This window comes from Scyliorhinus torazame, chromosome 8, assembly GCF_047496885.1.
Source record: "Scyliorhinus torazame isolate Kashiwa2021f chromosome 8, sScyTor2.1, whole genome shotgun sequence".
Taxonomy (NCBI): Eukaryota; Metazoa; Chordata; class Chondrichthyes; order Carcharhiniformes; family Scyliorhinidae; genus Scyliorhinus; species Scyliorhinus torazame.
The window spans coordinates 167,819,003-167,846,061 of NC_092714.1; the positions used below are offsets into that span (position 1 = coordinate 167,819,003).

At 47.6% G+C, this 27,059-nt stretch overlaps 1 protein-coding gene across 1 annotated transcript in view; it reads right to left on the reverse strand.

Annotated features, from left to right (window-relative positions):
- Positions 1 to 27,059, reverse strand: part of LOC140428893 (uncharacterized) — a 177,888-nt gene that overhangs the window by 92,541 nt on the left and 58,288 nt on the right. Inside the window, exons 2-3 of the mRNA XM_072515540.1 lie at positions 24,058 to 24,192; positions 2,952 to 3,089 (exon numbers count right to left, since the gene is read on the reverse strand). Of these exons, the coding sequence (XP_072371641.1) occupies positions 2,952 to 3,089; positions 24,058 to 24,192 (273 nt within the window). The remainder of the gene's footprint in view (positions 1 to 2,951; positions 3,090 to 24,057; positions 24,193 to 27,059) is intronic.

The following is a 27,059-nucleotide window of genomic DNA, read 5'->3' on the forward strand; positions in this document are numbered from 1 at the left end:
CCCGAGTCAAACCTCCACCCCGGCCTCTGCTCTCGTCCCGTACTGAACTGAATATCTAGCCAGTGGGGTGCATGGTCCGAGATAACTATCCCCACATACTCTGACCCCTCCACCCCAACCAAAATCTCCCGACTCACTACAAAGTAATCAATCCTCGAATACACCTTATAGACATGTGAAAAGAAGGAATACTCCCTTCCCCCTGGGTTCTGAAAGCGCCATGGATCCACCATACCCAACCTCTCCATAAACTTCCCCAGCTCCCTTGCCATTTGTACCCTACCCATCGACCTGGGGCTCGATCTATCCACCCTCGGTTCCAGGACGCAGTTAAAATCTCCTCCATGATTAACTGGTACTTGGCCAAATCCGGGATTGCTGCCAGCAACCCCCTCATAAAACCCACATCCTCCCAATTTGGAGCATACACATTTACCAACACTACCGGTGCCCCTTCCAATACCCCAGTCACAATCACATATCTCCCACCTGGATCCCTCACCTCCTTCGCACTCACGAATCCCATTTTTTGCTCATTAAAATTGCCACACCCCTCGATTTCAAATCAAACCCCGAGTGAAAAACCTGCCTGACCCACCCCTCCCTTAACCTAACCTGGTCCTTCACACGGAGGTGTGTCTCCTGCAAAAAGACAACCCCTGCTTTCAAGCTCCTGAGGTGCGTGAACACCCGCGACCTTTTAACCGGCCCATTCAGTCCCCGGACGTTCCACGTTACCAACCTTACCGGAGGCTTTCGCCTCCAATCCCCTCTACCGTCCGTCATCTTCCTCACTTAACTCCTGCCCCTTTAATTCCACTCTGTACCTATCCCATCCCAGATGGTCCCTTTCTTCGCCCTTGACCACATCATCTCTCACCCCCTGCCACGTCGCAGAAACCCCCCCCCCCCCCACCCCACTTTTCCCCTTCCCTTTCTTCCCCCCCCACTTCGCCACCCTCTTGGCCTTCTCCCCCACCACCTCACTTCCATTCACCAGCATTACCTGCTAGAGCGGCTGCCCCTGCCCAAAGGCACAGCCTAATGACTTCCCTCTCCCTCTCACCCCCCACTCCTCAGCTCAAAGAAGAAGGCCTCCTGCTGGCCTTACCCTCCCCCACCCAAACAAGGACTTCTCCTGAACTCCAGGTAGCCTTCTCCAAAAGCAAACAAACAGATGTTAAACACAAACAGTCCCATAAAACAGGAGTGGGGATGGGATCATCCATCCCCACATAAACGTTTCACCCCTACAACTCCTTACAATCTCAACATTGAACAGAAACCCACCCCCCACAAAAAAGGCAAAAATCCCCCAATCCCTACACCCACTTCAAACATGCTCCCGACCATTACATCGTGCCAGCACCCCGGTTCCCAAGCATTGTCCTCTCAGTTCTCCCCCAGTTTATGCTCCTTAATGAAGTCTTCGGCCGCTTCTGGGGTCTCAAAATAATGCTCCCGGCCTCCGAACGTCGGGTAGAGCACCCCAAACCTGATCTGCCGCCGGCACAGCACCGCCTTGGCCTTGTTGAAACCTGCCCGCCGTTTTGCCAACTCATTCCGATGTCCTGATAAATCCAGACATTATTTCCCTCCCAGTCGCAGCTACGCTTCTCCCTGGCCCACCGTAGAATTTTCTCTTTCTCCACAGATTTATGGAGTCTCACGATCACCGCCCGTGGCGGCTCCCCAGCTCTAGGCTTTTGCCTCAGAGACCTATGCTCTCGGTCCACTTCAGGTGCCTTATCTAGCACCCCTTCTGCCACCAGTCCCGCCAGCATCCTCGAGACGTACCTCGTGGCACTCACACTTTCCACTCCTTCAGGCAGGCCCACTATTCATAGGTTCTGTCTTCTCAAGGTATTCTCCTGCTCCTCAACCTTTGCCCTCAGCGTTTTACAAAGGTCTCCTAGGAGCTCCACCTCTGCCTCCAGAGCCACCACACGATCGCTGTGGTCCGAGATCACTCCATCAATCTCCCGAATCTGTGACCCCTGCACCTTCAAACACCTCTCCATCTGCTCCAAAGTACTCTGCAGGGGTGCCACAGCTTCTGCAATGGCCTTTGCATGATCCTCATGCATTTCTTTCCTCTGTTTATGGAATTCTTCCTTGATAAAAGTCATCAGTTCCTGTATCTGGGCCTTACAGCTTGCCCCTCCCCCACCTGCATGCTGGAAGAGACAGTCTGTGAAGCACAAGACTGTTTCAACTTTCCAGCCAAACCTCTCACTGTTTTCTGCCGGGTCTGGTGATCAGAAGACATACCATTCCAGGGGTAAACTACTCCTCTAACATTCACCTATGCCTTTCATCAAAATTCCACCCGGATCTGGGTAAAAAGAGCCCTTTTCTATGACTTTGAACAGGAACAGCCCTTTATGTGACCAATCACTCCATGGTCACAAGCAGAAGTCCTCACTCACTATTACTCTTACTCTATCTAACTGCCACCCACTATTACTATCACTCTAACTCACTGCCAATCGCTATTACTCTTACTCTATCTCGCTGTTAATCTCACTCTATCTCATTTCCACTCACTATTTTCTTACTATATCTAATTGCTGCTCATTATTACTCTCACTCAATCTGACTGACACTCAGTGTTACTCTCACTCTATCTCAATGCCACTTTATTATTCTCAATCTATGTCATTGCCACTCATTATTACTCTTACTCTATCTCACTGCCACTCACTATTACACTCAATAACTGCGACTCATGGTTACTCTCTCTATCTTACTGTCACTCACTGTTACTCCCACTCTATCTCCCTGTCACTTATTATTACTTTCACTCTATCTCACTGTAATTCATTATTATTCCCATTCTATCTCACTGCCTCTCATTATTACTCTCACTCTCTCATGGACAATCATTGTTACTCTGTGTCAATCACATCAATGCAGTGATGTTCTCTGTGTGTCTGGATCTTGTGTTCTACCTTTCCGGGGGCTGATACAAGAATGGCCACATCCATTACTGCAGCATTTCTCACTCCCAGGACAGTCAAAATCATCTGTACATAATTCTGCGCATACTCCACCTCCAGACGATTTCGGAGGACATGTTCCCGTCTTATCTGGGGAAAAAAAACACATCCCAATGAGGGCTGGACCGGATTATAAAAAGTTCAAAACATCCTGACATTACTTGCTCAAATATGTGTTATCCCAGGCTGATCCTTTTTACTCTCCCCATAACTCATTAACAATCCCTGTTACTCTCCACTAACTCAATACTAATCACTGTTACTCTCTGAATCCCTCAATACCAATCTCAGTTACTCGCTGTTACTCACTTTGTATCTCAATACTAATCATTGTTGGATTCTGAAACGAAAGAGAAAATGCTGGAAAATCTCAGCAAGTCTGGCAGCATCTGTAGGGAGAGAAAAGAGCTAATGTTTCGAGTCCAATGACTCTTTGTCAAAGCTGTTGAATTCTGTGTCCCTCAATACAAATCACTCTTACTCTCTGTGACCCTCAATAATCATCTCAGTTACTCTGTGTCCCTCAATACTAATCACTGTTATACTCTGTGTCACTCAATAATAATCTGTTACTGATTGTGTCCCTCAATACTAATCACTGTTACACTCTGTGTCACTCAATAATAATCTGTTACTGATTGTGTCCCTCAATACTAATCACTGTTGCACTCTGTGTCACTCAATAATAATCTGTTACTGATTGTGTCCCTCAATACTAATCACTGTTACACTCTGTGTCACTCAATAATAATCTGTTACTGATTGTGTCCCTCAATACTAATCACTGTTACACTTGGTGTCACTCAACAATAATCTGTTACAGATTGTGTCCCTCAATACTAATCACTGTTGCACTCTGTGTCACTCAATAATAATCTGTTACTGATTGTGTCCCTCAATACTAATCACTGTTACACTCTGTGTCACTGTCTTGTTCTCTGCCTTGCTCTAACCAGATGGTTTTGGTGTGTAGTTGATCAGAGAACAACGAGTCTTGTAAACTAACAAAACTATTTATTTAACACTACAATTGGATTCGACACTTATCCCAAAGAACTAACAGTTGTTTAAACACATATTAAACTATACTCATCTAACATCAAACTCACTAACTCATCAACTACTCTCATGTTCTCTCACTAAATTCAGTACTCCTAGCCAGCTCCTGCACCTACCACCGCTTCCAACTTTCTGACCCATAAGGCTCAGCGTCATCCCTTATATACTTCTAGGATTCCTCCCTCTAGTGGCTGTCTGGACACACTTCATAATAATAATCTCTATTATTGTCACAAGTAGGCTTACATTACCACTGCAATGAAGTGATTGCGAAAATTCCCTAGTCGCCACACTCCGGCGCCTGTTCGGGTACACAGAGGGAGAATTCAGAATGTGAAATTCCCCTAACACGCATATCTTTCGGGACTTGTGGGAGGGAACCGGAGAACCCAGAGAAAACCCACGCAAACACAGGGAGAATGCACAGACAGTGACCCAAGCGGGAATCAAACCTGGGACACTGTGCTACCATGAGTCCATCATTAGCCCTTCCATTACCATCATAGAATTTACAGTGCAGAAGGAGGCCATTCGGCTCATCGGGTCTGCACCGGCCCTTGGAAAGAGAACCCTACTCAAGCCCATGCTTCCACCCTAACTCCGTAACTCAATTACCCCACTTAACCTTTTTGGACACGAAGGGCAATTTAGCATGGCCAATCCACCTAACCTGCACACACTGTGCTACCGTGCTACCCGTTATCATGTATGATAATACAACATGTACCTCAATACATGTTACTCTCTTACTGTTACTCTGTTACTCTCTTGGTACATCTTGTTTAATTAAAAAATATATATATATATATAAACATTTTTATTGAGGTATTTATGATTTTATAACAATGACCAAAGAAACAGTGTACATGTAAATATAAACGTAGTGCAAAGGCCGTCTTCCTCCCTTACAGGTCCCACTTTTCTTACACACTAATCTAAACTAAACTAACCCCCCGCCCCCCCTACTCCCCCGCCCTTCTCTGCTGACGGTTAATTTTCCCCAAAGAAGTCGACGAACGGCTGCCTCCTCCGGACGAACCCTGACATTGACCCTCTCAGGGTGAACTTGATTTTCTCCAGATAGAGAAAGCTAGCCATGTCAGATAGTCAGGTCCCTGACTTTGGGGGCTTTGAGTCCCTCCAAGCTAATAGTAGTCATCTCCGGGCTACCAGGGAGGCAAAGACCAGAACGTCTGCCTCTTTCTCCTCCTGGATTCTCAGATCTTCCGACACTCTGAAAATCGCCACCTCTGGAGTCGGTGCCACCCTTGTTTTTAACACCGTGGACATGACATCCGCAAACCCCTGCCAGAATCTCCTAAACTTCGGGCATGCCCAGAACATATGAACATGGTTCACTGGTCCTCCCGCACACCTTGCACACCTGTCTTCTACCCCAAAGAACCTGCTCATCCAGGCCACTGTCATGTGTGCCCGGTTACCGACCTTAAACAGTATCAGGCTGAGCCTGGCACATGTTGTGGACTTGTTGATTCTACTCAATGCATCCGCCCAGAGACTGTCATAATATACATCTATGTATACAATGGAGTGCAGACAGGCAGTAATTGACACACAGGATGACCAGTAAGCACACAGAACAGAGCAGCCAATCACCAGACAGGACACGACCACTATAAAGTCAGAGGGCACCAGTTTTCCCACTGTCTCGGGATCCAGCCTCTGAGACAGTCAGAGTTAGTGAGCTGGCCAGTGCAAACACCATGTGGTAGCTAGTAAGTCTGGTTAGGTTAGTATCAGGTCTCCAGTCAAGTCAGCATAGTGTCAACCCACAGTTGAACATGTATAATAGTTTAGATGTTAAATAAAATCGTGTTGCATCTTATCAAGTGTTGGAGGTCTGTCTCGCGCTACACTGCATCAAGTGCAGTCCACATCGACCCAGCCTCCCAACACATCAGAGACCATCCTCTATCTCTCCTCCTAACTCCTGTTTCCATTAGTGTTTCAGCTCCTCGGTCTACATTTCCTCTGACCCCATGAGTTCTTTATAACTCCCTTCACCCACCCATATTCTGTAAACTACCCTGTCCTGTATGGCCCTTGGTGGTAGGAGCGGGAAGGTTGAGACCTGCCTGCATAGGAAATCTTGCGCATGTAGGTACCTAAACTCATTCCCACCCATCAATTCAAATTTCTCCTCCATCTCCCTCAGGCTGGGAAAGCTCCCCTCTATAAACAGATCTCCCATCCTCTCGAACCCTGCACTTTGCCATCTCCGAAACCCTCCATCCAGCCTCCCCGGGGCAAACCGATGATTATTGCAGATTGGAGACCAGACCGATGCTCCCTCTGCTCCCACATGTCTCCTCCATTGCCCCCAGACTCTCTGGGCCGCTACCACCACGGGGCTGGTGGAGTACCGTGCCGGCGGGAACGGCAGACTCGTGCACTTACATCAAGCCGCCTCTACTCGCTCCCACATCGACCACCCCCCACCACCCACTTCCTATTCATGGCTATATTTGCTGTCCAATAATAATTACTAATGTTCAGCAGCGCCAGCCCGCCCTCCCCCCAGCTACGCCCCAGCATCCCCTTTTTTCCTCGCGGGTCTTACCCACCCATACAAAGCCAGAGATCACCTTGTTTACCCGTTTAAAAAAGGCCCATGGAATAAAGATGGGGAGACACTGAAAAACAAACAGGAATCTCGGGAAGACCGTCATTTTCACTGTCTGTACCCTCCCAGCCAGTGATAACGGGAGCATGTCATACCTTCGGAAGTCTTCCTTCATTTGGTCTACTAGTCGGGTCAAATTTAACTTATGTAGCCGTTCCCATTCCCGTGCCACCTGGATGCCTAGGTACCGAAAGCTTCCCCCTACCACTCTAGACGGCAGCTCCCCCAGTCACCTCTCCTGCCCCCTTGCCTGGATCGCGAACATCTCACTTTTCCCATAGAACATAGAACATAGAACAATACAGCGCAGTACAGGCCCTTCGGCCCACGATGTTGCACCGAAACAAAAGCCATCTAACCTACACTATGCCATTATCATCCATATGTTTATCCAATAAACTTTTAAATGCCCTCAATGTTGGCGAGTTCACTACTGTAGCAGGTAGGGCATTCCACGGCCTCACTACTCTTTGCGTAAAGAACCTACCTCTGACCTCTGTCCTATATCTATTACCCCTCAGTTTAAAGTTATGTACCCTCGTGCCAGCCATATCCATCCGCGGGAGAAGGCTCTCACTGTCCACCCTATCCAACCCCCTGATCATTTTGTATGCCTCTATTAAGTCTCCTCTTAACCTTCTTCTCTCCAACGAAAACAACCTCAAGTCCATCAGCCTTTCCTCATAAGATTTTTCCTCCATACCAGGCAACATCCTGGTAAATCTCCTCTGCACCCGCTCCAAAGCCTCCACGACCTTCCTATAATGCGGTGATCAGAACTGTACGCAATACTCCAAATGCGGCCGTACCAGAGTTCTGTACAGCTGCAACATGACCTCCCGACTCCGGAACTCAATCCCTCTACCAATAAAGGCCAACACTCCATAGGCCTTCTTCACAACCCTATCAACCTGGGTGGCAACTTTCAGGGATCTATGTACATGGACACCTAGATCCCTCTGCTCATCCACACTTTCAAGAACTTTACCATTAGCCAAATATTCCGCATTCCTGTTATTCCTTCCAAAGTGAATCACCTCACACTTCTCTACATTAAACTCCATTTGCCACCTCTCAGCCCAGCTCTGCAGCTTATCTATATCCCTCTGTAACCTGCTACATCCTTCCACACTATCGACAACACCACCGACTTTAGTATCGTCTGCAAATTTACTCACCCACCCTTCTGCGCCTTCCTCTAGGTCATTGATAAAAATGACAAACAGCAACGGCCCCAGAACAGATCCTTGTGGTACTCCACTTGTGACTGTACTCCATTCTGAACATTTCCCATCAACCACCACCCTCTGTCTTCTTTCAGCTAGCCAATTTCTGATCCACATCTCTAAATCACCCTCAATCCCCAGCCTCCGTATTTTTTGCAATAGCCGACCGTGGGGAACCTTATCAAACGCTTTGCTGAAATCCATATACACCACATCAACTGCTCTACCCTCGTCTACCTGTTCAGTCACCTTCTCAAAGAACTCAATAAGGTTTGTGAGGCATGACGTACCCTTCACAAAGCCATGCTGACTATCCCTGATCATATCATTCCTATCCAGATGATTATAAATCTTGTCTCTTATAATCCCCTCCAAGACTTTACCCACTACAGACGTGAGGCTCACCGGTCTATAGTTTCCGGGGTTGTCTCTGCTCCCCTTTTTGAACAAAGGGACCACATTTGCTGTCCTCCAGTCCTCTGGCACTATTCCTGTAGCCAATGATGACATAAAAATCAAAGCCAAAGGTCCAGCAATCTCTTCCCTGGCCTCCCAGAGAATCCTAGGATAAATCCCATCAGGTCCCGGGGACTTATCTATTTTCAGCCTGTCCAGAATTGCCAACACCTCTTCCCTACGTACCTCAATGCCATCTATTCTATTAGCCTGGGGCTCAGCATTCTCCTCCACAACATTATCTTTTTCCTGAGTGAATACTGACGAAAAATATTAATTTAGTATCTCGCCTATCTCTTCAGACTCCACACACAATTTCCCATCCCTGTCCTTGACTGGTCCTACTCTTTCCCTAGTCATTCGCTTATTCCTGACATACCTATAGAAAGCTTTTGGGTTTTCCTTGATCCTTCCTGCCAAATACTTCTCATGTCCCCTCCTTGCTCGTCTTAGCTCTCTCTTTAGATCCTTCCTCGCTACCTTGTAACTATCCATCGCCCCAACCGAAACTTCACACTTCATCTTCACATAGGCCTCCTTCTTCCTCTTAACAAGAGATTCCACTTGCTTGGTAAACCACGGTTCCCTCGCTCGACGCCTTCCTCCCTGTCTGACCGGTACATACTTATCAAGAACACGCAGTAGCTGATCCTTGAACAAGCCCCACTTATCCAGTGTGCCCAACACTTGCAGCCTACTTCTCCACCTTATCCCCCCCAAGTCACGTCTAATGGCATCATAATTGCCCATCCCCCAGCTATAACTCTTGCCCTGCGGTGTATACGTATCCCTTTCCATCATTAACGTAAACGTCACCGAATTGTGGTCACTGTCCCCAAAGTGCTCTCCTACCTCCAAATCCAACACCTGGCCTGGTTCATTACCCAAAACCAAATCCAACGTGGCCTCGCCTCTTGTTGGCCTGTCAACATATTGTTTCAGGAAACCCTCCTGCACACACTGTACAAAAAACGACCCATCTATTGTACTCGAACTATATCTTTTCCAGTCAATATTTGGAAAGTTAAAGTCTCCCATAATAACTACCCTGTTACTTTCGCTCATATCCAGAATCATCTTCGCCATCCTTTCCTCTACATCCCTAGAACTATTAGGAGGCCTATAAAAAACTCCCAACAGGGTGACCTCTCCTTTCCTGTTTCTAACTTCAGCCCATACTACCTCGGAAGAAGAGTCCTCATCTAGCATCCTCTCCGCCACCGTAATACTGCTCTTGACTAGCAGCGCCACACCTCCCCCTCTTTTGCCTCCTTCTCTGAGCTTACTAAAACACCTAAACCCCGGAACCTGCAACATCCATTCCTGTCCCTGCTCAATCCATGTCTCTGAAATGGCCACAACATCGAAGTCCCAGGTACCAACCCATGCTGCCAGTTCCCCTACCTTGTTTCGTATACTCCTGGCATTGAAGTAGACACACTTCAAACCACCTACCTGAACACTGGCCCCCTCCTGCGACGTCAAATCTGTGCTCCTGACCTCTGTACTCTCATTCTCCCTTACCCTAAAACTACAATCCAGGTTCCCATGCCCCTGCTGCATTAGTTTAAACCCCCCCAAAGAGCACTAAAAAATCTCCCACCCAGGATATTTGTGCCCCTCAGGTTCAGATGTAGACCATCGTGTCTGTAGAGGTCCCACCTTCCCCAGAAAGAGCCCCAGTTATCCAGAAATCTGAATCCCTCCCGCCTGCACCATCCCTGTAGCCACGTGTTTAAATGCTCTCTCTCCCTATTCCTCATCTCACTATCACGTGGCACGGGCAACAACCCAGAGATAACAACTCTGTTTGTTCTAGTTCTGAGCTTCCATCCTAACTCCCTGAAAGCCTGCCTGACATCCTTGTCCCCTTTCCTACCTATGTCGTTAGTGCCAATGTGGACCACGACTTGGGGCTGCTCCCCCTCCCCGCTAAGGACCCGGAAAACACGATCCGAGACATCACGTACCCTTGCACCTGGGAGGCAACATACCAAACGTGAGTCTCTCACGCTCCCACAAAATCTCCTATCTGTGCCCCTGACTATAGATTACTAATGCTCTGCTCCTCTCCCCCCTTCCCTTCTGAGCAACAGGGACAGACTCCGTGCCAGAGGCCCGTACCCCATGGCTTACCCCTGGTAAGTCGTCCCCCCCACAAGTATCCAAAGCGGTATACTTGTTTCTCAGGGGAACGACCGCAGGGGATCCCTGCACTGACTGCTTTTTCCCAGTCCCTCTTACAGTTACCCACCTATCTCCAATCTTTGGTGTAACTAATTCCCTGAAGCTGCTATCTATGACCCCTTCTGCCTCCCGAATGATCCGAAGTTCTTCCAACTCCAGCTCCAGTTCCCTAACTCGGTCTTGGAGGAGCTGGAGATGGCAGCACTTCCTGCAGGTAAAATCAGCAGGGACACTAACTGCATCCCTCACCTCAAACATCCTGCAGGAGGAACATTGCACTCCCTTCCCTGCCATTCCTCTAACTTTCTACCAAGATCTGGCTAACAACTAAATTACATTTTTATAAAAAATAATAATAATATAATAAAATATGGTACTTACCTCAGACCAATGGGTTTTATTATTAGGTTAGAGGAGGAGGGCGGGTGGGAGACACTACACGTGGAGTGTCTCGGGTTTCCTCTCCACCAGAATTTATTGGTGAGGGTCTTCCCAGACGTCCACGGTCGACTTCCTGTTCTCGCCTAAAAAACTAATTTAAAAAAAAGAAAAATTCTCAGCTCCTGCTGAAATTGACTAACCAGCCAGCTCCACTCCCGCCGAAATCGACTGGCCTGCCCCTGCAAAGACAAGTGCTTTTAAAGGACAGACTTACCTACCAGTAACCACTTCCGCAATGCTCCCGCTTAAACTGACTCACCAGCTGTTCTCACGCCGAAATCGACTGGCCTGCCCCTGCAAAGACAAGTGCTTTTAAAGGACAGACTTACCTCCCAGCAACCAGTTCCGCAATGCTCCCGCTGAAACTGACTCACCAGCTATTCTCACGCCGAAATCGACTGGCCTGCCCCTGCAAAGACAAGTGCTTTTAAAGGTTGACTTACCTCCCAGCAACCACTTCCGCAATGCTCCCGCTGAAACTGACTCACCAGTTGTTCTCACGCCGAAATCGACTGGCCTGCCCCTGCAAAGACAAGTGCTTTTAAAGGTTGACTTACCTCCCAGCAGCCAATTCCGCAATGCTCCCGCTGAAACTGACTCACCAGCTGTTCTCACGCCGAAATCAACTGGCCTGCCCCTGCAAAGACAATTGCTTTTAAAGGACAGACTTACCTCCCAGCAACCACTTCCACAATGCTCCCGCTGAAACTGACTCACCAGCTGTTCTCACGCCGAAGTCGACTGGCCTGCCCCTGCAAAGACAAGTGCTTTTAAAGGACAGACTTACCTCCCAGCAGCCAATTCCGCAATGCTCCCGCTGAAACTGACTCACCAGCTGTTCTCACGCCGAAATCAACTGGCCTGCCCCTGCAAAGACAATTGCTTTTAAAGGACAGACTTACCTCCCAGCAACCATTTCCGCAATGCTCCCGCTGAAACTGACTCACCAGCTGTTCTCACGCCGAAATCGACTGGCCTGCCCCTGCAAAGACAAGTGCTTTTAAAGGACAGACTTACCTCCCAGCAACCACTTCCGCAATGCTCCCGCTGAAACTGACTCACCAGCTGTTCTCACGCCGAAATCGACTGTTCAATCTATAACCCGAAAACCGTCCAGATTCCCCCAGAATCCACATAATTTCTCAAATCCCCTCAAGTGGGTATGAAACATATAGGAGCCGGTCTTTTATTTTGTTAACTAACTTAAAAGTTGCTGTTTGGTTTAGAAGAAGGTGTATTTTCAATGAGCTTCAAACAAAGGGTCTACTTGTAGGTACTTGCAGCTGGAGCTTGTTAATTAGTTAATTGGATTAGGCCAGTTTTCAGAGGCTAGATTCACAGGAGAAAGTGATCCCCTACAGTGCAGACTTTGTTGGCACTGAGTGCTGAATTTGGTGCATTTGAGTGCGATAGTGAGAGTTTGGTGACTGAGGGAGTGCTGAATTTGGTGCATTTGATTGCTGTAGTGAGAGTTTGGTGACTGAGGGAGTAAGGTGAGGAGGGAGTAAGGTACTCCTTTCATTTTGTTTCCTACATTTCCGCAAAGAGCGAGAAGGGAGCCAGGAGTTTACAGAGAGTGCAGCTGACTGGGAGCAGAGTCGGAGGGCGGAGGTCCAGTTGGTTCACAGGGCAGTTATATTCTGTAAGGTAAGAGGGGATGGATGCTAGGCCAGTTGCATGCTCCTCCTGGAGGATGTGGGTGGTGAGGGATACCACCGGTGTCCCCGCTGACTATACCTGCGGGAAGTGCACCCAACTCCAGCTCCTCAGAGACCGTGTTAGGGAACTGGAGCTGGAGCTGGATGAACTTCGGATCATCCGGGAGGCAGAGGGAGTGATAGAGAGGAGTTACAGGGAGGTAACCACACCCAAGGTACAGGACAAGAGTAGCTTGGTTACAGTCAGGGGAAAGAAAACAAACAGGCAGACAGTGCAGGGATCCCTCGTGGCCGTTCCCCTTCAAGACAAGTATACCGTTTTGGATGCTATTGAGGGGGAAGGCCCTAGCGGCAAGGTCTCTGGCACTGAGTCTGGCTCTGGGGCTCAGAAGGGAAGGGGGGAGAATAGAAAAGCAATAGTAGTAGGAGATTCAATGGTTAGGGGAATAGATAGGAGATTCTGTGGTCGCGAGACTCCCGGAATGTATGTTGCCTCCCGGGTGCCAGGGCCAGGGATGTCTCGGATCGTGTCTTCAGGATCCTTAAGGGGGAGGGGGAGCAGCCAGAAGTCGTGGTGCACATTGGTACCAACGACATAGGTAGGAAAAGGGGTGTGGAGGTAATAAACGAGTTTAGGGAGTTAGGCTGGAAGTTAAAAGCCAGGACAGACAGAGTTGTCATCTCTGGTTTGTTGCCGGTGCCACGTGATAGCGAGGCTAGGAATAGGGAGAGAGTGCTGTTGAACACGTGGCTGCAGGAATGGTGTAGGAGGGAGGGCTTCAGGTATTTGGATAATTGGAGCGCATTCTGGGAAAGGTGGGACCTGTTCAAGCAGGACGGGTTGCATCTGAACCAGAGGGGCACCAATATCCTGGGAGGGAGGTTTTCTAGAATTCTTCGGGAGGGTTTAAACTAATTTGGCTGGGGAATGGGAACCGAATTTGTAGTCCAGCAACTAAGGTAGCCGATATTCAGGACGCCAAAGCGTGTAGTGAGGAAGTGGGGAAGGAAACACTGACAAAGGAGAGTACTTGCAGGCACGGAGATGGGTTGAAGTGTGTATACTTCAACGCAAGAAGCACCAGGAATAAGGTGGGTGAACTTAAGGCATGGATCGGTACTTGGGACTATGATGTGGTGGCCATCAGGGAAACTTGGATAGAAGAGGGGCAGAAATGGTTGTTGGAGGTCCCTGGTTATGGATGTTTCAATAAGATTAGGGAGGGTGGTAAAAGAGGTGGGGGGTGGCATTGTTAATTAGAGATAGTATAACAGCTGCAGAAAGGCAGTTCGAGAAGTATCAGCCTACTGAGGTAGTATGGGTTGAAGTCAGAAATAGGAAAGGAGCAGTCACCTTGTTAGGAGTTTTCTATAGGCCCCCAAATAGTAGAAGAGATCTGGAGGAACAGATTGGGAAACAGATTTTGGAAAGGTGCAGAAGTCACAGGGTAGTCGTCATGGGTGACTTCAACTTCCCAAACATTGAGTGGAAACTCTTTTGATCAAATAGTTTGGATGGGGAGGTGTTTGTGCAGTGTGTCCAGGAAGCTTTTCTAACACAGTATGTAGATTGTCCGACCAGAGGGGAGGCCATATTGGATTTGGTACTTGGTAATGAACCAGGGCAAGTGATAGATTTGTTAGTGGGGGAGCATTTTGGAGATAGTGACCACAATTCTGTGGCTTTCACTTTAGTAATGGAGAGGAATAGGTGCGTGCAACAGGGCAAGGTTTACAATTGAGAGAAGGGTAAACACGATGTTGTCAGATAAAAATTGAAGTGCATAAGTTGGGAACATAGGCTGTCAGGGAAGGACACAAGTGAAATGTGGAACTTGTTCAAGGAACAGGTACTAGGTATCTTTGATAAGTATGTCCCTGTCAGGCAGGGAAGAGATGGTCGAGTGAGGGAACCATGGTTGACAAGAGAGGTTGAATGTCTTGTTAAGAGGAAGAAGGAGACTTATGTAAGCCGGAGGAAACAAGGTTCAGACAGGGCGCTGGAGGGATACAAGATAGCCAGGAGGGAACTGAAGAAAGGAATTAGGAGAGCTAAGAGAGGGCACGAACAATCTTTGGCGGGTAGGATCTACGAAAACCCCAAGGCCTTTTACACAGATGTGAGAAATATCAGAATGACTAGAGCGAGGGTAGGTCCGATCAAGGACAGTAGCGGGAGATTGTGTATTGAGTCTGAAGAGATAGGAGAGGTCTTGAATGAGTACTTTTCGTCAGTATTTACAAATGAGAGGGGCCATATTGTTGGAGAGGGCAGTATGAAACAGACTGGTAAGCTCGAGGAGATACTTGTTAGGAAGGAAGATGTGTTGGGCATTTTGAAAAACTTGAGGATAGACAAGTCTATCCTGACGGGATATATCCAAGGATTCTATGGGAAGCAAGAGATGAAATTGCAGAGCCGTTGGCAATGATCTTTTCGTCCTCACTGTCAACAGAGGTGGTACCAGGGGATTGGAGAGTGGCGAATGTCGTGCCCCTGTTCAAAAAAGGGACTGGGGATAACCCTGGGAATTACAGGCCAGTTAGTCTTACTTCGGTGGTAGGCAAAGTAATGGAAAGGGTACTGAAGGATAGGATTTCTGAGCATCTGGAAAGACACTGCTTGATTCGGGATAGTCAGCGCGGATTTGTGAGGGGTAGGTCTTGCCTTACAAGTCTTATTGAATTCTTTGAGGAGGTGACCAAGCATGTGGATGAAGGTAAAGCAGTGGATGTAGTGTACATGGATTTTAGTAAGGCATTTGATAAGGTTCCCCATGGTAGGCTTATGCAGAAAGTAAGGAGGCATGGGATAGTGGGAAATTTGGCCAGTTGGATAACGAACTGGCTAACCGATAGAAGTCAGAGAGTGGTGGTGGATGGCAAATGTTCAGCTGGAGCGGTACGCAGGGATCAGTTCTGGATCCTCTGCTGTTTGTGATTTTCATTAATGACTTGGATGAGGGAGTTGAAGGGTGGGTCAGTAAATTTGCAGACGGTACGAAGATTGGTGGAGTTGTGGATAGTGAGGAGGGCTGTTGTCGGCTGCAAAGAGACAGAGATAGGATGCAGAGCTGGGCTGAGAAGTGGCAGATGGTGTTGAACCCTGAAAAGTGTGAGGTTGTCCATTTTGGAAGGACAAATATGAATGCGGAATACAGGGTTAACGGTAGGGTTCTTGGCAATGTGGAGGTGCAGAGAGATCTTGGGGTCTATGTTCATACATCTTTGTAAGTTGCCACTCAAGTGAATAGAGCTGTGAAGAAGGCCTATGGTGTGCTAGCGTTCATTAACAGAGCGATTGAATTTAAGAGCCGTGTGGTGATGATGCAGCTGTACAAAACTTTGGTAAGGCCACATTTGGAGTACTGTGTACAGTTCTGGTCGCCTCATTTTAGGAAGGACGTGGAAACTTTGGAAAAGGTGCAAAGGAGATTTACCGGGATGTTGCCTGAAATGGAGAGTAGGTCTTACGAGGAAAGGTTGAGGGTGCTAGGCCTTTTCCCATTAGAACGGAAAAGGATGAGGGGCGACTTGATAGAGGTTTATACGATGATCAGGGGAATAGATAGAGTAGACAGTCAGAGACTTTTTCCCCGGGTGGAACAAACCATTACAAGGGGACATAAATTTAAGGTGAATGGTGGAAGATATAGGAGGGATATCAGAGGTAGGTTCTTTACCCAGAGAGTAGTGGGGGCATGGAATGCACTGCCTGTGGAAGTAGTTGAGTCGGAAACATTAGGGACCTTCAAGCAGCTATTGCATAGGTACATGGATTACGGTAGAATAATATAGTGTAAATTAATTTGTTCTTAAGGGCAGCACGGTAGCATTGTGGATAGCACAATTGCTTCACAGCTCCAGGGTCCCAGGTTCGATTCCGGCTTGGGTCACTGTCTGTGCGGAGTCTGCACATCCTCCCCGTGTGTGCGTGGGTTTCCTCCGGGTGCTCCGGTTTCCTCCCACAGTCCAAAGATGTGCAGGTTAGGTGGATTGGCCATGATAAATTACCCTTAGTGTCCAAAATTGCCCTTAGTGTTGGGTGGGGTTGCTGGGTTGTGGGGATAGGGTAGAGGTGTTGACCTTGGGTAGGGTGCTCTTTCCAGGAGCCGGTGCAGACTCGATGGGCCGGGTGGCCTCCTTCTGCACTGTAAATTCGATGATAATCTATGATTAATCTGGGACAAAGGTTTGGCACAACATCGTGGGCCGAAGGGCCTGTTCTGTGCTGTATTTTTCTATGTTCTATGTTCAATCTGCGTATAGCGAGACTCTGTGTTCCACCCCTCCCCGAACCAGCCACTTCCAGCCCCTTGAGGCTCTCAGCGCAATTGCCAGCGGCTCAATGGCCAGCGCAAACAGCAGTGGGGAGAGGGGGCATCCCTGCCTTGTCCCCCGGTGCAGCCTGAAATATCCCGATGTCAACCTGTCCGTCCGTACACTTGCCACAGGAGCCTGATACAGCAGTCTAACCCGGTCGATGAAACCCCGTCCAAATCCAAACAGCCCCACTACCTCCCACAGATAAGCCCAATTCACCCGATCAAATGCCTTCTCTGCGTCCATTGCGGCCACTACCTCTACGTCCCTTCCCTCTGGGGGCATCATAATCACATTCAAAGAACAAGAACAAAGAAAATTACAGCACAGGAACAGGCCCTTCGGCCCTCCCAGCCTGCGCCGATCCAGATCCTTTATCTAAATCTGTCTTCTATTTTCCAAGGATCTACTTCCCTCTGTTCCCCACCCATTCATCTATCTGTCTAGATGCATCTTAAATGATCCTGTCGTGCCCGCCTCTACTACCTCCGCTGGCAAAGTGTTCCAGGCACCCACCACCCTCTGCGTAAAAAACTTTCCACGCACATCTCCCTTAAACTTTCCCCCTCTCACCTTGAAATCGTGACCCCTTGTAATTGGCACCCCCACTCTTGGAAAAAGCTTGTTGCTATCCACCCTGTCCATACCTCTCATAATTTTGTAGACCTCAATCAGGTCCTCCCTCAACCTCCGTCTTTCCAACAAAAACAATCCTAATCTACTCAACCTTTCTTCATAGCTAGCACCCTCCATACCAGGCAACATCTTGGTGAACCTCCGCTGCATTCTCTCTAAAGCATCCACATCCTTCTGTTAATGTGGCAACCAGAACTGCACGCAGTATTCCAAATGTGGCCTAACCAAAGTCCTATACAACTGTAACATGACCTGCCGACTCTTGTACTCAATATCCCGTCCGATGAAGGCCAGCATGCTGTATGCCTTCTTGACCACTCTATCGACCTGCGTTGCCACCTTCAGGGTACAATGGACCTGAATTCCCAGATCTCCCTGTACATCAACTTTCCCCAGGACTCTTTCATTGACCGTATAGTCCGCTCTTGAATTAGATCTTTCAAAATGCATCACCTCACATTTGCGTGGATTGAACTCCATCTGCCATTTCTCTGCCCAACTCTCCAGTCTATCTAAATTTTGCTGTATTCTCTGACAGTCCTCCTCGCTATCTGCAACTCCACCAATCTTAGTGTCATCTGCAAACTTGCTAATCAGGCCACCTATACCTTCGTCCAGATCAAAGAACAAAGAACAAAGAACAAAGAAATGTACAGCACAGGAACAGGCCCTTCGGCCCTCCAAGCCCGTGCCGACCATGCTGCCCGACTAAACTACAATCTTCTACACTTCCTGGGTCCGTATCCCTCTATTCCCATCCTATTCATGTATTTGTCAAGATGCCCCTTAAATGTCACTATCGTCCCTGCTTCCACCACCTCCTCCGGCAGCGAGTTCCAGGCACCCACTACCCTCTGCGTAAAAAACTTGCCTCGTACATCTACTCTAAACCTTGCCCCTCTCACCTTAAACCTATGCCCCCTCGTAATTGACCCTTCTACCCTGGGGAAAAGCCTCTGACTATCCACTCTGTCTATGCCCCTCATAATTTTGTAGACCTCTGTCAGGTCTCCCCTCAACCTCCTTCGTTCCAGTGAGAACAAACCGAGTTTATTCAACCGTTCCTCATAGCTAATGCCCTCCATACCAGGCAACATTCTGGTAAATCTCTTCTGCACCCTCTCTAAAGCCTCCACATCCTTCTGGTAGTGTGGCGACCAGAATTGAACACTTTACTCCAAGTGTGGCCTAACTAAGGTTCTATACAGCTGCAACATGACTTGCCAATTCTTATACTCAATGCCCCGGCCAATGAAGGCAAGCATGCCGTATGCCTTCTTGACTACCTTCTCCACCTGTGTTGCCCCTTTCAATGACCTGTGGACCTGTACTCCTAGATCTCTTTGACTTTCAATACTCTTGAGGGTTCTACCATTCACTGTATATTCCCTGCATGCATTAGACCTTCCAAAATGCATTACCTCATATTTGTCCGGATTAAACTCCATCTGCCATCTCTCCGCCCAAGTCTCCAAACAATCTAAATCCTGCTGTATCCTCCGACAGTCCTCATCGCTATCCGCAATTCCACCAACCTTTGTGTCGTCTGCAAACTTTCTAATCAGACCAGTTACATTTTCCACCAGATCATTTATGCATATCACAAACAACAGTGGTCCAAGCATGGATCCCTGTGGAACACCACTAGTCACCTTTCTCCATTTTGAGACACTCCCTTCCACCACGACTCTCTGTCTCCTGTTGCCCAGCCAGTTCTTTATCCATCTAGCTAGTACACCCTGAACCCCATGCAACTTCACTTTTTCCATCAACCTGCCACGGGAAACTTTGTCAAACGCCTTACTGAAGTCCATGTATATGACATCTACAGCCCTTCCCTCATCAATTAACTTTGTCACTTCCTCAAAGAATTCTATTAGGTTTGTAAGACATGACCTTTCCTGCACAAAACCATGCTGCCTATTCAGCAACCTTCTAACGTTGGCCGCCAACTGCCTGCCCTTAACGAATCCCTCCTGGTACTCCCCAATCACATCTGGAGTACAGTCTTCAATCCTAGAGGACAAGATTTTAGGCAACAGTTTGGCATCCATATTTAATGAGGAGATCAGTCTGTAGGACCCTCATAGCTCCGGGTCCTTATCCCGCTTCAGGATCAATGAGATCATGGCCTGTGACATCGTCGGGGGGAAGCACCCCTCGCTCCCTTGCCTCACTAAATGTCCTCATCAGCAGCGACCCCAATATCCCAGAGAACTTTTTATAGAACTCCACTGGGTACCCGTCCGGTCCCGGGGCTTTACCCGACTGCATGACCTTCAGACCTTCTGCAATTTTTTCCATCCTGATTGGGGCCCCCAGCCCTTCTATCAACCGTTCGTCCACCTTCGGGAACCTCAGCACTCCTACGAATTGCCTCATCCCCTCCGGCCCAGCTGAGGGTTTCGACTCATACAGCCTGCTATAAAACTCCTTAAACGCCCTATTAACCCCTGCGGAATCTCCGACCAGGTTCCCATCCCTGTCCCTTATTTACCCGATCTCCCTGGCTGCCTCCGTCTTTCTGAGCTGCTGCGCAAGCATTCTGCTGGCCTTTTCTCCATATTCATATATCGCCCTCCTCAGCTGCTCCACCGCCTTCCCTGTCATTAGCAAGCCAAACTCCGCCTATAGCCTCTGTCGTTCCCTTAAAAGCCCCACCTCTGGAGTCTCCGCATATCTCATGTCGACCTGTAGTATTTCTCTTATCAGTCAGTCCACCTCTGCTCTGTCTACCTTCTCCCTGTGGGCCCGTATCGAGATCAGCTCCCCTCTAACCACCGCATTCAGCGTCTCCCAGACCATTACAGCCGAGACTTCCCCTGTATCATTAACTTCCAGATAGTTCTGGATACATCTCCTCACCCGCCCGCACACCTCCTCATCCGCTAACAGTCCGACATCCAATCTCCAATGCGGGCGTTGGCCACCCTCTTTTCTCACCTGTAGGTCAACATAGTGCGGGGCATGATCCGAGACCGTGATCGCTGAGTACTCCGTGTCCACTACCCCCGTCAGTAAAGCCCTGTTCAAGATAAAAAAAGTCGATCCGGGAGTACACTTTATGCACGTGTGAGTAAAAGGAGAACTCCTTCACTCTCGGCCGCCCAAACCTCCATGGGTCCACTCCCCCCATCTGCTACATAAACCCCTTTAGCTCCTTTGCCATTGCTCGCACCCTGCCTGACCTTGAGCTCGACTGGTCTAGCCTTGGGTCAATGACTGTGTTGAAGTCCCCCCCAGGACCAACTAATGCAAATCCAGGTCCGGGATCTTCCCCAACATCCTCCTTATGAACTCCACATCATCCCAATTTGGCGCGTACACATTCACAAGTACCACCGGCAGCCCTTCCAGCTTCCCACTAACCATGATGTAACCGCCTCCCACATCCGCAACTATTCTTTCCGCGTGACACTCGCTTATTAATCAGGATCGCGACCCCTCTAGTCTTCGAGTCCAGCCCCGAGTGAAATACCTGTCCGACCCACCCATTCCTTAATCTAATCTGATTGGTTATCCTAAGATGCGTCTCCTTTAACATTGCCACGTCTGCCTTCAATCCCCTCAAATGCGCGAACACGCGTGCCCTCTTAATCAGCCCATTTAGCCCTCTTACGTTCCATGTGATCAGCCCTGGTGGGGGGGCTTCTCGCCCGCCCCCCCCCCCCCTCCACCGATCAGCAATCACCTTTCTTGGGCCAGTCTCCAACTTGCAGCATCCGCAGGCCCGCCCCCAGGCAGCCTCCATCCCTGACCTCCCTTTTGTCCCCCAGCAAAAGTCCCTCCCCTATCAGCAGAGCAGTTCCCCCCCTCCCCTCCCCAATACCAGCACTGTACAAACAGCCCCCTTCAACAAGCATAACATCTGCTCACCCCCCACTGCGCTTCCGTGAGCCAGCCGAGCCAGCTAGCTTGGTAGCCCCCGCCCATGGTGCCAGGCATTTTCCCACCTATTGTTTTCCCCCCTCCCCCACTCGGCCACACGTATGCAAAAGAAAACAACTCCAGCCCAGTTGACCGAAAGAAACACAAAGAAAACCAAAAACCACACCTCAAAAATTCACACCTCCATCCCCCATCAGTACAAATGCAAACTTTAACTCACACAAATATGCGGCAGCCCCAGGATCAATACAGAAGGCATTACAGATATCGTCCAAAAACAAAAACTTTTTTAACGTGAACGCTGCAGCAAAGTTCAAACACCTCAGTCCTCTGCCAGCCCTTTCCTTCTAGCGAAGTCCATCACTTCCTCAGGCGACTCAAAGTAGAAATGGTGCTCCTCATAAGTGACCCAAAGATGGGCTGGATACAGCAGTCCAAACTTCACCTTCTTCTTGAAAAGGGTCGACTTTGCTTGGTTGAACCCTGCTCTTCTCCTGGCTACGTCAGCGCTCAGGTCTTGGTAGATACGCAGAATGCTGTTCTCCCACTTGCAGCACGTGTCTGCCCGACCCACCGTAAAATACGCTCCTTGTCCAGGTACCTGTGGAATCTCACCACCATTACCCTTGTGGGGTCACCTACACGTGGCTTCCTCGCTAGCGCTCTGTGAGCCCTGTCCACCTCCAAGGGTCGGGTGAACGTCCCCTCCCCCATTAGCTTCTCGAACATGCCCACTATGTATGCCCCTGCGTCTGCTCCTTCGGACCCCTCCGGGAGACCAACAATTCTCAAGTTCTGCCGCTTTCTGGACCGCCCGATCTTGAGCATCCAGTCTATGTTCCAGTCGAGCAATCAATTCCCTATTCGGGTCCAGGCATTCCTGTTTCTGCTTGGCGAAGTCCTCTTGTATAAACTGCATCAACTGCTATGTCGACCGCTGGGTCTTCAAGCAAGGACTCCGATCAGCCGCCATGCTTTCTCCCACTGCAGCTTCAACCCAGGCCTTCTCTGTTCACCTATTTCATCCTTTGTGAGCACTCCTGGTCCGCCTCTCCATGCACTGGTTTGGGATTCCTCCTCACAATTACGTCCACCATCAATTTTCTGAGTAAAATCCAAGAGAAAATCGTGGAAAAGGTCCAAAGGTCCGACCCAAGCGGGAGCCACCAAATGTGCGACCTACTCCTTCATGGCCACCACCGGAAGTCTCATTTCATTGAATTATTAATACCCTCGGCCCCCCCAGCACTGTCGTTGTAATGAGCTGCTAATTCACTTGAGTAACTCATGTCAGTCACTGTTGCTTTCACTGTCTCATTTTCTTGGGCTTCCTTTATCTCACTTTCTAACCATGCTGTTTACTATTACTCTCACTGTATCTGACTGTCTCTCACTGTTACTGTAAATCACTGACACTCGCAGTTATTCCCATTATACCTTGCTGTCGCTCACTGTTTCCCACTGCTAATCACTATTCCTCTTGCTGTAACTCATTGCCAGTCATTGTTACTCTCACTCTATCTCACTGTCAATCATTGTTACAGTAAGAAGTCTTACAACACCAGGTTAAAGTCTGACAGGTTTGTTTAGAATCACTAGCTTTCGGTGCACTGCTCCTTCCTCAGGTGAATGAAGAGGTGGGTTCCAGAAACATATATATAAAGACAATGTCAAAGATGCAATACGATACTTTGAATGCGAGTCTTTGCAGGTAATTAAGTCTACAGGTCCAGACGGAGCAACTGGAGAGAGGGACAATCACAGGTTAAAGAGGTGTGAATTGTCTCAAGCCAGGACAGTTTAAAGCAAAATGCTGAGGTGACTGTCCTTGATGAAGATGAGTGTGTCCAAGAATGCAACCGATTCTGGAGAGTAGTCCACGGTGAGTCTGATGGTGGGATGGAACTTATTGATGTCATCATGTAGTTGTTTCAGTGATTCTTCACCGTGGGTCCAAAGGAAAAAAATGTCATTGATGTATCTAGTGTATAACATCGGTTGAAGGTCCTGTGCGATGAGGAGGTCTTGTTCTAACTTGTGCATGAAGATGTTGGCATATTGAGGTGCGAATTTGGTCCCCATGGCTGTTCCGTGTGTCTGGATGAAGAATTTGTTGTCGAAGGTGAAGACGTGATCCAGAATGAAGCCACTCACTTTATCACACTGCCGCTCACGATTACACTTACTCTATCTCAGTACCACTCATTATTACTTTCACTATATCTCACTGCCACTCACTATTACTGTCACTTTATCTCGCTGCAACTCACTATTAATCTCAGTCTAGCTCACAGCCAATCACTGTTACACTCACTCTCGCTGCCAATCAAAATTACACTCACTGCAGTTCCCTACTACTCTCATTCTCACTGCCACTCATTATACTCTCTCTATCTCAGTGACACACACAATTACTGTCACTCTAACTCACTGCCACTCACTGTTACTCTCACTCTATCACAAGGCCAATCTGTGTTACTCTCAGTGTCAATCACATCAATGCAGTGATATTCTCTGTGTGTCTGGATCTTGTGTTCTACCTTTCCAGGGGTTGAAACAAGAATGGCCACATCCATTACTGCAGCATTTCTCACTCCCAGGACACGCACTGTCGTCTGTACAATAATCGACACAAGGTCCAATGTCATTTGGTTTCGGACAGGATCCCGTTTTATCTGTGAAAAGAAGATGCATCACAATGAGGGTGGAATCAGATGAAGGCCCCACCTTCTCAACCTTGGCCCTTATCTGAGGTGTGGTGATCCTCAGGTTAAACCACCACCATCAGCTCTCCCCCTCAAAAGGGAAAGCAGCCTCTGGTCATCAGGCACTATGGCGACTTTACCTAACTTTATCTTATGGGGAATCAGATTGTGAAAATAAAATTAATCCTTGCATTTCCTACTCCAATTTCCATCATGGGGAGCATAAAAAATGACTTTTAAAGTTTTGATTGGTGAGTGAAGAGAAAAAGTTTCATGAAGACAAATGTAGGTTCCTTACAGTCAGAAACAGAGGAATTTATAATAGGAGACAAAGAAATGGCCGAGCAACTAAATACATACTTTGGTTCTGTCTTCATAAAGCAGGACACAAATAATATATCAGAAATATTGGGATCACAGGGTTTAGTGAGATGGAGGAACTGAACGAGATCAATATTAGTAGAGAAATGGAAGAGAAAACGCTGGAAAATCTCAGCAGGTCTGACAGCATCTGTAGGGAGAGAAAAGAGCTAACGTTTCGAGTCCGATGACTCTTTGTCAAAGCTAACAGACAGTGAAAGTGGGAAATATTTATACTGTGGAATGAGAATGAAAGATGAGTCATAGCCACAGAAACCCAGGGAAACCGGGTGCTAATGGCCACATAAACCAAGGGGAAAGAGTGCCAATGGCAGTCCCCAGAGAGGACAAAAGATGTGAAAGGTCAAACAGCAGAGAAACTAACATCGGAGGGTGAACTGCGACAGATATAGATTTGGGGGGAGGGGAAGGAGAAGCAAAGAGGAGAAAGGGTAAGGAAAGGTGGATAAGATGGTGGGGGGGGGATAAGATGGTGGGGGGGGGGGGGGGTAAATATACATTAAGAAAGACAAGAAAGAAAGAAATGGTAAAAGACAGTTAAAATGAAATGGGATGAAAACAAATGTGTCGAGGTGGGGTGGAGTTAATCATCTGAAGTTGTTGAATTCGATGTCTGGCACCCGATTTCCCTGGGTTTCTGTGGCTATGACTCATCTTTGATGTCTGGCACCCGAGACGTGTAGCTTAAATTTCTACTGAGTTAAAAGTGTATACGAGACTACACTTAAACTGCATGGTAGATTTCAACAGACCCCAGCTATTCACAATTAATGAGTTAGATTAGCGACATAAATGTAATATCTCCAATTTTGCAGATGACACAAAGTTGGGTGGGAGGGTGAGGTTTGAAGAGGGTATTGACATAAGAGTTAAGTGATCACCAGATGGCAGCACCAGAAAAGGGTATAAAAGACAGACTCTAACCGAGATCCCGCCTCTTCGTGTACATAGTGACTAGTGACCAGAGGTAGAGAGAGATAGCTCAGAGTGAAGGTGTAGTTAATCATAGTTAATTCTTATTCAATCTTGTTTATTTAATATCTGGTATAAGTATTGGAGAGAGAACAAACTCACAGTTTATTTGTTAAAGTTGCTCAATAAATTATTTGCTTTAATTGGAAGACTACGAGTGCCAATCAACATCAAGTAAGAGATCATCTTGGTAAGAAGCAAATGAGTAACATATATTATACAAATTATTATAACATGGTACCAGGATATTGACTTCAAGAAAGTTTACTAAAAGGATTAGATAAGAATTAGCAAGTAAAAAAAGAAAATTTGTACCGACTATTTGACTTTGAAAGGCCTCGCAGCATTCGGATCCCTCGAAGAACAATCGACTCAATGGACCATGTTCAAGCGCCTCGTCAACTAAAAACTACTGGCAATCTTAACTCAAATTGGAACTTTTCAAACAGCAATTCCAAATTTATCTAGAGGCACATGATTTGACCACCGCTTCTGAAGCTAGAGAAACAGCACTGCTTTTATGCATGGCAGGACAGCAGGCTATTGAAATATACAACTCTTTCATTTACTCCGAAGGGGAGGACAAAAGCAAATTAAATTTAAAAATTGCAAAATTTGACGACCGTTACGAAACAGACAAATGAAATCTTTGAAAGATTTAGATTTCACAAAAGTTTGCAACAACATGGGGAATGGTTCACCAGCTTTGTCACCGACTTAAAGTTACTTAAAAAACTTATAACTATGCAGATTTGCATGATACGCTGATCAGGGATCAGATTGTATTTGGACTATGCAATGAGAGTTTAAGGGAAGCACTGTTACGGCAACAAGATTTAATGCGAAAAATCGCAATTGAAAAATGTTTCTCTCACGAACAGAGTAAAAATCAATAGCTTGAATTTTATCGCCAGGAAAAGGGCGCGAACCTTAACAACAAGATCGAGAGTGTTAAAATGGTGTGGCAGGCAGCAAAGAAGCACATTTCAGACGGCAGCTATCATGCATGCGCGCATTCCAGCCTGGGACATGCGCACTTTGCTCAAAAATGCGGGACTGAAGAAAAGAAGTCTGCGCATGCACGAATGTTTCTCATGCATCAAGAGAGACAACATCATGATGTGGCACCAATGTGGCAACGCCCATTTAAAGGGGAAGTGCACAATGCCATGAGAGTACCTTTAAGAAATGGGTGTTTAAGAAATGGGTGTTTATAAAATAGCTGTACTTGATGTACCTTTAAGAAATGGTTGTTTATTAGAGAGCTGCAGTGATGTCAGAGAGTGGGTGGAGCTGGTCTGTCTGTCTGCTTTATTTTCCTTTTAAGGCTGTTTGTTACAGGGTGTGGTTAGTTTAGTTTTGAGAGCTGGATAGCTGCAGGCAAAGCAAGGAGCTGCATAAGGATCTTTCTCTGCAAACTAAGGACTGTCTCCAGATCAATTGGGTGATTTCAAAGTGCTGAATTTAAACCTGATCTCTGTGTT